Source organism: Marmota monax, unplaced genomic scaffold (genome assembly GCF_021218885.2).
Source record: "Marmota monax isolate L192 unplaced genomic scaffold, Marmota_monax_Labrador192_F-V1.1 WCK01_AAM20220418_F8-fsc00001, whole genome shotgun sequence".
Lineage (NCBI taxonomy): Eukaryota > Metazoa > Chordata > Mammalia > Rodentia > Sciuridae > Marmota > Marmota monax.
The window spans coordinates 27,431,390-27,445,135 of record NW_026693777.1 but is presented as its reverse complement, the minus strand read 5'-3'; the positions used below and the strand labels follow the sequence as shown (position 1 = coordinate 27,445,135).

General features: G+C 33.2%; 1 protein-coding gene across 2 annotated transcripts in view; it reads left to right on the top strand.

The window, feature by feature from the left end:
• Arid4a (AT-rich interaction domain 4A) overlaps positions 1–13,746 on the top strand; it is a 78,316-nt gene that overhangs the window by 6,011 nt on the left and 58,559 nt on the right. For both annotated transcript variants that reach the window (XM_046461423.2, XM_046461424.2), the window contains exons 5-7: positions 728–818; positions 12,425–12,504; positions 12,595–12,689. In XM_046461423.2, coding sequence (XP_046317379.1) covers positions 728–818; positions 12,425–12,504; positions 12,595–12,689 — 266 coding nt within the window. The remainder of the gene's footprint in view (positions 1–727; positions 819–12,424; positions 12,505–12,594; positions 12,690–13,746) is intronic.

The following is a 13,746-nucleotide window of genomic DNA, read 5'->3' as shown; positions in this document are numbered from 1 at the left end:
TTTGTTTTTTTAAAATCGTTGCCGTATCTGAGATGATGCCTGCTAAGTTAGATACCAGTGTTGTAAGCTTGAATCTTCTGTTGTTCTGATTTATCAAGTAAACTATGTTCATTTCATAATTCAATTTAATGAATACCTTTATTATGTGTTCCGTCCATTTCTGGCCATTTCTTTATGTAATAAATCTTTGTTATGTCAGAGTACCACTTCGGTTATTATCTGATATACAAAGGTCTGGAAGCTGAAAGAAGGTCAACTGGTCCATCCTTCTGTCTCCAGGTGAACCTTTATCTAAAAGGTCCCTTAAATACAAATGCTGAGTCCAATATTCAATATTTCTATGAAAGAAAATTGAGACTATTTTGGTTGTCTTATATTTTTATGGTTCTTATTTAATTTTCTTGAAGGCAGTGTGATATAAAAAAGCTCTAAAGTAAGATTTAAGAGACTGGGTTCTCATTCTGGAATCTGCAAATTATTTTCTCTTTCTGAGCTATAATTTTCAATTTATAAAATAGGGATGATAATAGTTACTTTACTTAAGCCAAAGTGCTTTGGGGTCAAATAACATAATGAAGATAGGAGCACCATAGATGATAAAGATCTAAGCTACAGTAAGGAAGAATTATGATAAGTATTATTTTTCTTACCTAGATAATGTAGATGGTGGGTGTGATTTGATTTGTTTGTTTAAATTTGGTAAGGAAATTTGGGTTTTATATTTTAGGTTGGAGCTATTGTTGAAACCAGGACATCTGATGGATCCTTTCAGGAAGCTATTATCAGCAAGTTGACAGATGCTAGCTGGTATACTGTGGGTAAGTAGTTAAGTAATTTAATACATAGATTTGATTTGGAGGTTACATATACCTCTATTTTGTGGATACACTGAAGCATTGTGTTGGCAGGCAACCATGTATTTATTCTTTCCTGTCAATTTACTGGATATAGCTGGATTAAATTTTAATGATACCCTACTCTTAACAAAAATAGTCATTGCTTGGCCATTTGTATTGTTTCATCCAAGAATGTACTTTGTTTTAGATTACTTTGATATTTCTCTAAAAAAGTAAGAATATATGATTATTTTTCTTCCATAAGAAAAAAATCAGATCTTTTCGTTTGTTCTTTAATTGCAATTACAATTTCATAGGTGCTATTGCTACCTGTTTTATAAGGGTAATCTAGATGTTACCATAGAATTTTCAAGCTAAAAATGTTCTGACAAGAGCAGAGTCAAGCCCAGATGTTTGTAGCTCCATTTTTTATGCTCAGTACAATATGGGTTCTCCTGTTGGCAGATTTCATGAAAGATTTAAACCAACTGCGGTGGATTTAAGGTTTTGAGGATCTCAAACCTCTCAAATTTAGTAAGTCTGGGGATAGCAATGCAAGAATCTTTCTTTTCATAAATATAGTAGGTGATTCTGGCGTGAGTTGTACATACTTAGAAAAACAGACTGCATATGAGCTCCTGGGATCCCAGCTACTGGAGAGGTTGAGATAGGAAAATTTTTTGAGTCCAGAGTTCCAGTTTAACTTGGGCAACAGTGCAAGACTCCCATCTCAAAAAAATCAAAGGAAGATGATCATGCTGTTAATGTGAATGTATTCTTAACATTCCATATGTTGGCTTACACTGGTTGTAGAAAACTTTAGTGAGAAGCAACAAGTATTATACTATCTGTAAATGAAAACCTTCAAATAGTACTTAAATAGTTGCTATCATTATGCTGATGAGAATACCAATAGATAATGTTTCCATATCTTGCAGTAGTTTGTACTACACAGTCCTGTGGATTACATCTGATACTATGTTTTATACTGGATACCTGTAGCATTGTTGTTTTTATATTTATATTTTGATATAAGTGGTGTAATTATAATATAATTACCTTGTCAAAAGAAAGAAAATGATCTTTTAGGTTTACCTTTAGTGTACTTGATTCATTGTTTTGGATAAAAATCATTCATTTCCAGTTAATGCTCAGAGTTGTGAAGAACATACTTTGGTTTAAAATTATACTTCCTGTGTCTTGTTCTGTAGCTTCTATTAGCAGCAACAGTTTGCTGTATGTAACTTCTTTTCCTAACCTTTTTTATTCTCTTTGGACCTATTGTAAGTTGTTGTTTCACAATGAAACCATTATTCTGAACTACATATTTTATTAATCATTGTTGTGGCTATTGATAATTGTTAGAGATTTAAAACGTAAGCTTAAAGTTAATTCTTACAGATTTAATAAATAGTTTTTTTATGTATTGAAGATGACATTGGTCAAAATGACAGAAGTTGGTTTGTGCAGAATCATGTGAAATTATATATTGCATATTCAAATACTAATATTGCATCTTATGATACTTACTATCAAGGTTGCACTCAAATTACTTGTGAGGCTTTTCTGATTCAAATACTAAAATGCTCATGTTCTGCAGGTTTTCACATTCTGGGTTTCTGCATCCCAGAACAACCATTCGGTTATAAATTATGACCTCTGTACTCTATGTGAGTGGTATTTTAAGATTTCTGAATACAGATTGATACTGAGCATTCTCTATGGGGCTTTTCTGTGTTGGGTAATTACAGAAGAAATTATATCATTCTTGTTCTCAAACTACTTAGAACCTAAATTGCATATAATCAAAGTATCAAGCATTAGCGTACATAAGAATCAGTTGGCACTTACAAAAAATGATTTGAGGACCTCAAATCTCCAAATTTAGTATGTCCAGGGATGGCAATGCAAAAATCTTTCTTTTTCTAAGTACATTAGGTGACTCTGATGCAGGTAGTACACACTTAGAAAAACAGATGGCACATGGAGAAATAGAGATTTATTTTGGGAGAAAAATCCAAATTATTAAAGAGGACGGGGGATATAGCTTAATGGCAGAATGTTTGCCTCACATGCATAAGGCCCCAAGTTCAGTCCTCAACACTGTAAAAACAGAACAGCAAAAATAAAATATTAATGATTTTTGCATTTATGTGCATGAATCAGATTTTCTTCTATAAAAAGATTTTGAGAGGCACTATGAAGTTACAGCACACTCATTATATTACCCTACTATGAGTAATGTTTATTGACGGAGGTGGACCAAAAGAATGGTCAGAGTACACATAATGAGTTTTTTTACTATTTGTTTTAAAACAGTGGCAAACTGAAATGTGTGCATTCTTGTAAGTCATGAGCTTCCTATGTATTTCTTTTATTGAGCATATATTACCCATTATGTTTAATTGCTTGTTTCTGGAAGTTTTCTTCATTTCCTGTTGTCAGCAAACTATTATATAGGTAGAATCAGAAAATTATACAAAGTATTGATATTCTTTATGATCTTTTTTTTTTTTTTTTTTTTTAAGAGAGAGAGAGAGGAGAATTTTTTAGTATTTATTTTTCAGTTTTCGGTGGACACAACATCTTTATTTTTATGTAGTGCTGAAGATCGAACCCAGCGCCCCGTGCAAGCCAGGCAATCGTGTTACCGCTTGAGCCACATCCCCAGTCCCATTTATGATCTTTTTTTTTTTTTTTTTTTTTTAAAGATAGAGTGAGAGAGGGAGGGAGGGAGGGAGGGAGAGAGAGAGAGAGAGAGAGAGAGAGAGAGAGAGAGAGAGAGAGAGAATTTTTAATATTTATTTTTTAGTTCTCGGCGGACACAACATCTTTGTTTGTATGTGGTGCTGAGGATCGAACCCGGGCCGCACGCATGCCAGGCGAGCGCGCTACCGCTTGAGCCACATCCCCAGCCCCTATGATCTTTTTTTATTTCATGAAATCCCTGAAGTTATGTTGCATTATTAGAAATGAAAAAAGAAGACACCACATTGCTGTCTTGAATGAAATAGGACTTTTGATCATTAATTATCTAAAATTATCATTAGGGTTGGGGTTGTGGCTCACTGGAAGAGTGCTTGCCTAGCATGTGTGAGGCCCTGGGTTCATTCCTCAGTACCACATAAAAATAAATAAATATAATGGGGAAAAATGATTAAGAAAATAAAATGAAATTATTTTAGTCAGTGACATTAATTCCTTGTTTAATATAAGTATTTTTCTTCTGTTATAGCTGGTTAACCAGTTTAAATGAGATTATGGATGTAAAATGATTCAGTGTTTTTAAAATTTTAAATCTAATGCCACTTTGCCCCCCAATGTTGAACTATACATAGCCTCAGGTCATTTTTTTTTTTTTTTTAGCATTAGAATATCATCTCTATCAAAAAACAGTTGCTTCCTACCATAATCTATTGATTTGACAGTTCTAATCCTTCCACTAAATATAAGGAATCTGTGATATATGTGACTGTTGTTATCTGTCTAGTCATTCAAAAGGTGTCAGAATTGATTTTAGAATTTATATCTCCAATTGAATATTACAATTAGCTCCTCAAATATAAAACTCAGATATTTTGAATGTACCATTTTTTTTCTTTTTTCTTTTTGTAGTACTAAAAATAGCACATTTTACTTGTAAAAAAAGGAAAATTTAAAGGAAGAAAATGTCAGCAATCTACATATTAAATGTATATATATACATCCTATTTCAGGTTTAACACTAAACTTGATTCTATTGTTTAAATTAGTACAATATTTTTATATCAAGAAATACTTTTTAAGAATCAGATGTTTTTGGCCAGGTGTAGTGGTACATGATTATAAGCCCAGTAACTTGGGAGGCTGAGGCTAGAAGATCACAAGTTCAAAGCCAGGCTCACCAATTTAGTGAGGTCCTAAGCAACTTAGTGAAACCCTATCTCAAAATTAAAAAATAAAAAAGTCTGGGGATGTGGCTAAGAGGTTAAGTACCCCTTGGTTCAATCCCCAGTAAAAACGACGACGACAACAACCAAAAAAATCAGATATTTTTGTGTCTTGTAGTTATTGTTTGAACATTTGTTATATCAGATTTCCTAGATGTTCTAATTGATAGAGTATTGAATAGAGGATGTTAAATTAAAATGCTGAATAGACTGTACTACAGGCTCATAAAGCTTTTAATTTAGTCTTACATACCCTTTTATGACAATGTTTTTATAATCAAATCAATCACAAAAATGTTTTCAAAACCAGGTGATAAACACTTACTAGGAGGTCATTAATTTAGAGAAGTACTAAGCATCAAAGAAATCTTTGGCTTTAACCCATTATTTAAATGATCATGTAAAAGACTTAGTGTTCCCCTGATATTTTGTTAATGTAAATACATATGTATACATACACACATATATAAATTTCTTCAGTTTGTAGATTGCTTAAGTTTTTGAGGGACTTTTGTAGCTATCACACAACTCTTAGAGTAACAGTTCTTTGAGAACTATTGGAACTAAAGCAATCTTGAACAAAAAGAACAAAGCTGGAGGCATCACACTACTGATTTCAAAACTATGGCAATCAAAACAGCATGGTCCTGGTACAAAAACAGACATGGACCAATAGAACAGAATACAAAGCCCAGACAGAAATCCATGCATTTATAGTCAGTTGATTTTCAATGAAGGTGACAAAAGTGGGAATGGAAAATCTTTTCAATAATGGTGTTGAGAAAATTGGATATTTACATGAAGAAAATGGAATTAGAGAATCAGCTTATACCATATACAAAAAAAAAAAAAAAACCAACAACTGAAAATAGATTAACTTACACCTCAAATTATAAAATGACTAGAAGAAAATGTGGCTAGAAGTTCTATCACATTTACCTGGGCGATAAGTTTTTTTTTTTTTTTAATGATTCCAAAAGCACACTGCTATGGTTTGGATGTGGCTTGTCCCCAAGGTTTCATGTGTGAAAGCTTGGTTTTAGTGTAGAGATATGATGTGGTCTGGAACCTTTAAGAGATGGGCCTGGTTTGAAGTGTTCAGGGCATTGGAAGAGTGCTTTCCTTGAAAGGAATTGAGTTACTAAGAGCAAAGTGGCCTTTAAATCTTCCTCTGGCTTCCTGTCTCAGTGATCTGTCTTACCCATGTACTTGCCATCATGCCATCTGCCATTAGGCCCTCATCACAGGTTGAACTTATTGGGCTGCTTGGTCTTAGATTTTCAGCCTCCAAAACTGTGAGCTGAATAAACCTCAGCTTCAGGTATATTTTGTTTTAGTAAGGAAAATGGACTAATACAATCAACAAAAGCAAGAATACATACATGGATTACACCAGAATAAAAGTTTCTGCACAGCCAAGAAATCATTCAACAAAGAGACAACCTGTGCAATGGGAGAAAATATTTGCAAATAATACATCTGATAAGGAGTTAGTATCTAAAATACATAAGGAACTCAATAGTAAGAAAATAGCCCAATTTAAAAATGGCAAAGGACCTTCTGTGTTCCAGATAAGTTTCCCCAAAGGCCCATGTGTTAAAAGCTTTAGTGTAGAAAGTTTTAGTGTAGAAATATGGTCGCTAGCCTGTGGCATGATTGGGAAGTGGTGGAACCTGTAAGATGTCTGGTCATTGGGTTGTGCCCATGAGACCCCAGCCCTTCCTCTTCCTCTCACTTTTGGTGAATGGTTTTGCTGTGCACTGCTGCCATGATGCGCTACCTCGCCACAAACCCCAAAGCACCTACCAATCTTGAACTGAAACCTCCAAAACTATAAGCCTTTTCAAATAAGCTTTTTCTCAAAGTTGATGATTTCAGGTATTTGTTACAGTAACTGGAAGCTAACACAGGACATAGATATTTTTTCAAAAGAAAACATACAAATGGTCAATGGACACCATCATGCACTACATAATGACATTTTGTTCAGTGACTGACCACATATATGACAGTGGTACCACAAGATTATAATTGAGCTGAACAATTCCCATCACCTAGTGACTTCATGAACTTTGCAATGCAACAGTTTACTCACACACACGCTTGTGATGCTGGTGTAAATAAACCTGTGCTGCCAGTTGTATACAAGTATAGCACATACAATTGTATATGGCACATAGTATTGATAAATGACAATATTATCAGTTTATGTATTTACTATACTATTTATCATTATTTTAGAGTTACTCTTTCTACTTAATAAAAAAAAGTTAACTGTAAAGCAGCCACAGGCTGGTCCTTCAGGAGGTATTCCAGAAGAAGGCCTTGTTATTCACAGGGGATGACAGTTCCAATGGTGTAACTGCCCCTGAAGACCTTGCAGTATGACGGTATGACAGTGCAGAGGTGGAAGACGGTGATGTTGATGCCCCTGACCTTGTGTAGGCTTAAGCAAATATGTGTTTATGTCTTAGTTTTTAACAAAGTTTAAAAAGTTAAAAAAAAAGAAAAAATTTAAAAATAGACAAGGCTTATGAGAATATAAAGGAAGAAAGTATTTTTGTGTCGCTGTATAATGGATTTGTGTTTTAAAATGGGTGTTGTTATGTGGGTCAAGGAGTTTAAAAAGTGAACTTTATAAACTAAACTGTTACAGTAAGCTAAGATTAATTTATTATTGAAAAAAGAATTTTACATACATTTAGTGGAGCCTAAATGTTCAATGTTTATAAGATCTACACTAGTGTATGGTTTTGCTCTAGGCTTTTACATCCACTCATCACTCCATCATTGACTTACCCAAAGCAGTTCTGGTCCTCAGATTCCATTGATGGTCAGTGCCCTATACAGGTGCATCTCATCTTTGTTGTTTTTCTTTAAGTAGATTTTCGATTTACATCAAGTGTTGTAAAAACAGAGAGACTATTTTTTGACTTTCTATGCAATATTTTTACTGTACCCTATGTTTAGATATTTTAAATACACAGGTACTTACTCTTGTGTTACTCTTGCCTACGGTATTCAGTACTGTAACATGCTGTACAAGTTTGTAGCCCAGGAGCAATAGACTGTATTATACAGCCTACATATATAATAGGCTTTACCAGCTAGGTTTGTGTAAGCACCCTCTGTGATGTTCTCACAATGATGTAATCACATGATATTACAGTTTGGATCTGGTGTGTGTCCTAAAGGCTCATGTGTTGAAGGCTTAGTCCCCAGTACACAGATGAAGATTTGGGGAAGTGATTAGATCTCTAGGGCTCTGACCATTGAAGGATTCATACCTTAGTGGACTATTGGGAGGTGGTGGAAACTGGAGGAGGAGGAATCTATTTGGATGGTATGGTTCCTTGGGGGCATACCCTTAGGGACTATACCTGACCCTTTCCTTTCTTTCTGCTTCTCAGCTGCTATTTTATGAGCAGCTTACCTCTTCCACACCCTTCCACCATGATGTTTCTGCCTTGGAGCCAGCTGACAAAGGACTGAAACCATAAGTCAAAATAAACCTTTCCTCTTCTAAGGTGTTTTTCTCAGATTATTTTGTCAAGTTGACAAAAAGCTGACTAACACCACTGACAACACATCCAAGAACATATTCAGACTCTTGTTAATTGATGCATGACTGTAGATGAAAGAACGCTCAATATATTAATCATCAGGAAAATGTAAATTAAAATCACCATGAGGAATCACTTAACACTTGTTGGAATGGCTGTTATCAGAAGGACAAAGGATAAGGAGTACTAACAGGGATATGGAGAAAAGAGAATGTTTGCAACCCTTGTTCATGGGAATGTAAATAGGATAGCCAATGTAGGTTCCTCAAAAAATTAAAATAGAACTTCTATATTATCCAGCAATTCCACTGGTGTTTATCATACATCCAAAGAAAAATGAAACTAGAATGTCTAAAATCTATTTGCACTCCCATATTCATTGTAGCATTGTTTCTAATCATCAATATATGGAACCAATCTGAGACTTTATCAACAGATGAATGGATAAATAAAATGTGCTATATATTCATAATGGAATACCATGCAACCTTGAAAAAGAAGGAAATACAGTCACTTTTGACAACATGAATGAATCTGGAGGACATGCTAAGTGAAATAAGCCAGACACAAAAAGAAAAAATGCCACATGAACTTTGTTACAGGAAGAGTCTAAAAAAGTCAAACTCAGAAAAGAGTAGAATGGCAATTATGGGGTCTGTGGTGGGTTGCAGGGGATGAGAGATTGGTGAGATGTTAGTCAATACAAAATTTGTTAAGTAAGTTAAAGAAATCTATTGTGTGCAAGAGTAGATTCTAAGTGTTCTCACCACAAAAAAAAATATATGTGATGTAATTCATATGTTAGCTTGATTAGCCATTCCAATGTATACATACTGTATTTCATAACATTATGTTGTATAGTGTAAATATATACTATTTTTGTTTGTCAAGTAAAAGTAAATTTCTTAAAAACTATTGGTTCTACCTAGGATATATATACATATATTTTAATTTTAAAGCTTTTATCCCAGCCATGTGAAATATTCTGTTAATCCTAATTGCTGTCCAAAAACATAACAACAGTGATATTTATTTTTGTGAAGTCAGAATTCTTGACTTCCTCCCCTTTTTTTTTAGCCCAAGAGCAACAGAATATATTATGTAGCGTAGGTGTGTAGTAGGCTATACCATCTAGGTTTGTGTAGGTTTATTTTATGCTTCCTTATACCGGCTTATTATGTCTTTTGATTCTTCCTTAACTAAATTAATTATAGTTCATTGGTTAACTTTCTGAACCTCAGTTTCTTTATCTATAAAAGAAGGATAATGATTCCCAACTTGCAGAGATTTTTGTGTGGATTACAATATGGTAGAAGCTTAATTAGCGGTAGATAATTACATCTTTGGAAAGATATAACTTTATTTACTGTTATTATTTTACTGTCCTACATTATCATTGTTATGATAACAGGTAGGCAAATATTTTTTGTATTTAGTAATTACACCCCTGTTGTTTTTTCTCTTTCCATATTTTTATTGGTACATTGTAGTTTTACATAATCATGGGATTTCTTGTTATAAATTCATACATGCACACACAGTATAACAATATAATTTGGTCAGTAGCACTCCGTACACACCCCTTATTGTTTTCTGATTGTGAATTCTAACAGATTAGGTTTAAGGTTTGTATGTTTTGTCTTTTTTATGATTAGTGTTGTCATGAGAATATTATCTTTTTTGTTTTCTTTTAAGTAGATTTTCGTATTTACATCAAGTGTTATAATAACAGTGATACTACTTTTGACTTACATCCATGTTCTTTCCTATTCAAATTGCCATTTTGGTGGACATCAGACATAAAGATTATTAAATCCTTAGAGTTAAACTATTTTTCTCTTGGCATGTCGTACCATAAAGGTGAACTAAATCTTAACTTTAGACAACAGCTAATCATTTCGCTCTTATCAAAATCCTAAAGTCACTTTTCCATCTTGTTGTTGTTCTTTTGGATGGTACTTTTATCATGAAAGCCAAGAGAGGAACTTCTTTCAAAGGAGCTTCTTTGAGGGTTTTGGTAATCAGGGATGTCAAGATTAATAACTCCACTATGTTGTTGGATTTTCATGAGTTTCAGAAAATCTTTAAAAGTTACATTACTTAACAAATGTATAAAGTACTTCAATATATACATTTGCGTAGTTTTGTGAATTAAAAAAAAAGCTGTTTCTCTTTGTTTACTTGAAGTAGGAAGGGTTCATTTATAAAACTGTGAAGTAATCATACCACAACCCTCTTTTGAACAGAAACTAAGGAAAATAAATTGTAAAAATTTGTCATCAGAATGTTTTGATTTAGGGCTGCCATTGACAAATGATAGAACCCTGTGAAAAGACTTTGCTATTTAAATATGATATTATCGATCATCCTTATTTTCATTTTCTCTCCTCATACCTACACTTAAATATGTATATGCACAGTATCATTATCTTTACCATTGTAGGCATAAAGGAAAATTGAAACCTTTAAGGTTTTATTCTTTATAAAACTTTACACTACGGGCATTAATACTAAGATGAAGAATTATTTTAAGTTTAATGATCTCATTTGAATTTTGAAAGAATTGTGATTTATTATACTTGTTAACATATACATCATGATTTTTGATGTACATATTTTGGACATTATTAATCAAGAGCAGATTGGTGATGTAATTGATGGAGGATGTTGTGTTTTATTCTGTCATTGTATGTGCAGGTAGTCATCAATTTTTGGATCATGGACAGCATATAGCACAGCTGCTTTTGTGAAATCATTGTGGTTCTTTGACTATATGCTTCAGGACCTTTTATTGTCTCCTGCATATAAGAGAATATAAACTAGATATCTTTAGTCTCAGAAAGAGAACTGGTTGAAATAGATAAGTACACAAGTGCTTTTATTTAAGTTTTCTTTTAAAAACTTGTTAAAAATAAGTTTATGATTTGAAGGCAGAGTGCTTACTAATGAAGCATCCTTTTTTAAAAAAAAATTCAGGATTCTCATTCTGATATTAATATAACTAATTCTTAAGTTATTAAGTAGAGGTGTTATAGAGTTTTCCTTTGTTAATATTAACTTACTCTGTTAAAATGGAAAAGAATCTAGAATTAAGAAAATTAGGATTAGATCTTGATAATGATAATTTTGTATATATATGCTTTCCTGTGAATATGTTCTTTTCATAAGATATACAATCACCATTGTATGAATATGCATTTTAAGTATCTGAGGTGAGGATTCTGTCTTCTTATATTTTATTTCTTCACAATACTAGATGATTTGATGTCTTCTGAAAGCATTTTCTTCTTAATAAGCTTAATATTATGATAAAATCTGTACATTCTGCAAAATTAAACCTATTAATATTATCAAAACTATAGTTAGTTTTATGGGGAGTATTAATGAGAAATTGTTAAACTACCTTTATTTCTTGAACTATTTAAACATAGTTAATTAAGTAGTATGATTGTGTTAAATAGGTAGTAAAAGTAAAAACTTTCACTGAGTGATCATAACTTCTTTTAATTTCTTTTTTTAAAAAAACAACTTTGTATCTTTCTGAAATTTCCTTATTTCAGTCTTTATTTCTGACTCACTTGTAAGTGTCTTTCTAGCAGAAGAAAAGCTTGATCCTTAGGACTTTCAAATTTAACAACCAGTATTTCCATATCATGCAATTAAGTAGAAGAAGTGTCATTAGCCAATAGCATTACTGAGGTCAAACAGCTTCAAGAAGTCAGGGGTACTCCATTGATAACTGTTGCAAAAGAACTCATACTATTTCTTTTAAACCATTTTTTTTTTGCTTATTCTTCTAAAAGGGAAGAAAGTTTAATGTTCATTCTTTGTCGGGTTTGCTAATGTTAAAAAGGTAGTTCTATAGTGATAGAAATTAAAAAAGCAAATGGAAATAAGTAGTTGGGACAGCCATTTAACTTTAGTCTCTTTGGTACATACAGTGTAAAAAAATGTGGTATGTTCATTTTAAAGGGTTCTGAAAAATTGCTAACAAATATTAAACTCTAAATAAATAGCAATAATACCAGTCTTTGCACTGACATTCTTATTTAATTTGTGTTCATAAATTCTCTGATAGCTTTTGCTTATCTCGCAGTGTTTGATGACGGTGATGAGAGAACATTGAGGCGTACATCACTTTGTTTGAAAGGAGAGAGACATTTTGCAGAGAGTGAGGTAGGGTGACAGGGATGGACTTTTGGGGTTTAACAATAGCTATTGGTCTAGAGGTAAAATGTGAATTTAATTCATCTATTTCTTATCCAGACACTTGACCAGCTTCCATTAACAAATCCAGAGCATTTTGGAACTCCAGTAATAGCAAAGAAAACCAATAGAGGAAGAAGGTCCTCACTTCCAGTGTAAGTTTTTCATATTTGGGTATCTTAGTTATAGTTAGTACCACATTAAACAGGTTATTTTCCCAGTATGGCTACATTTGATTGGGTAACCTGGATAACCTTTTTTCAACATCTTGTGTCCTTATGTTAGACATTTTATTTTGAGTAGACCTTATCCTTAATTATTCTCATTACTTTGCCCTCAGATTATCATAACTCCATTTTCAGAAAGGCTACATTTGTTTTAAATTACTTTGCCCAAATCCTTAATCTTAATGATGAGTTCCCTTTCGTAATGGAGTATATGTATTTCTTTTACCTTTTTATTTTCAAAATTTTTCACACTTAAAAATTGAAAGAATAATATAATGAAAACTGGGCATGATGGCTCACTTCTGTCATTCCAGCTATTCAAGAGGCTAAGACAGGAAGATGAGGCCAGGCTGGCAACTTAGTGAAACTCTGTCTCAAAGTAAAATTTTAAAAATGACTGGGATGCTGGGTGCAGTGATGCAGCACTGTAATCCCAGCCGCTCAGGAAACTGAGGCAGAAGGATTGCAAGTTCAAAACCAGTCTCAGCGACTTAGCAAAGCCCTAAGTAATTTAGGAAGACCCTGTCTCTAAATAAAATATAAAAGGGGCTGGGGATGTGGCTCAAGCGGTAGCGCGCTCGCCTGGCATGCGTGCAGCCCGGGTTCGATCCTCAGCACCACATACAAACAAAGATGTTGTGTCCGCCGAAAACTGAAAAATAAAATATTAAAAAAAATTATCAAAATAAATAAATAAAATATAAAAAAGGACTGGGGATGTGGCTCACTGGTTAAGCATCCCGGCGTTCAGTCCTTGATTCTTAAAAAAAAAAGCGGGGGCTAAGGCTGTAACTCACTGGGATTACTTGCCTATCACGTGCAAGGGTTCAATTCCCAGTCCTGCCAAAAAATAAAAAGTAATAATAGTAGTAATGCAGTGAACTTTTATGTACTTTTCATTGGTTTCACCAATTTTTAATGTTTTTGGGGGCACATTTTGCTTTATATTCTTCTCTTTTCACATATGTTGTTATACTTAATTCTG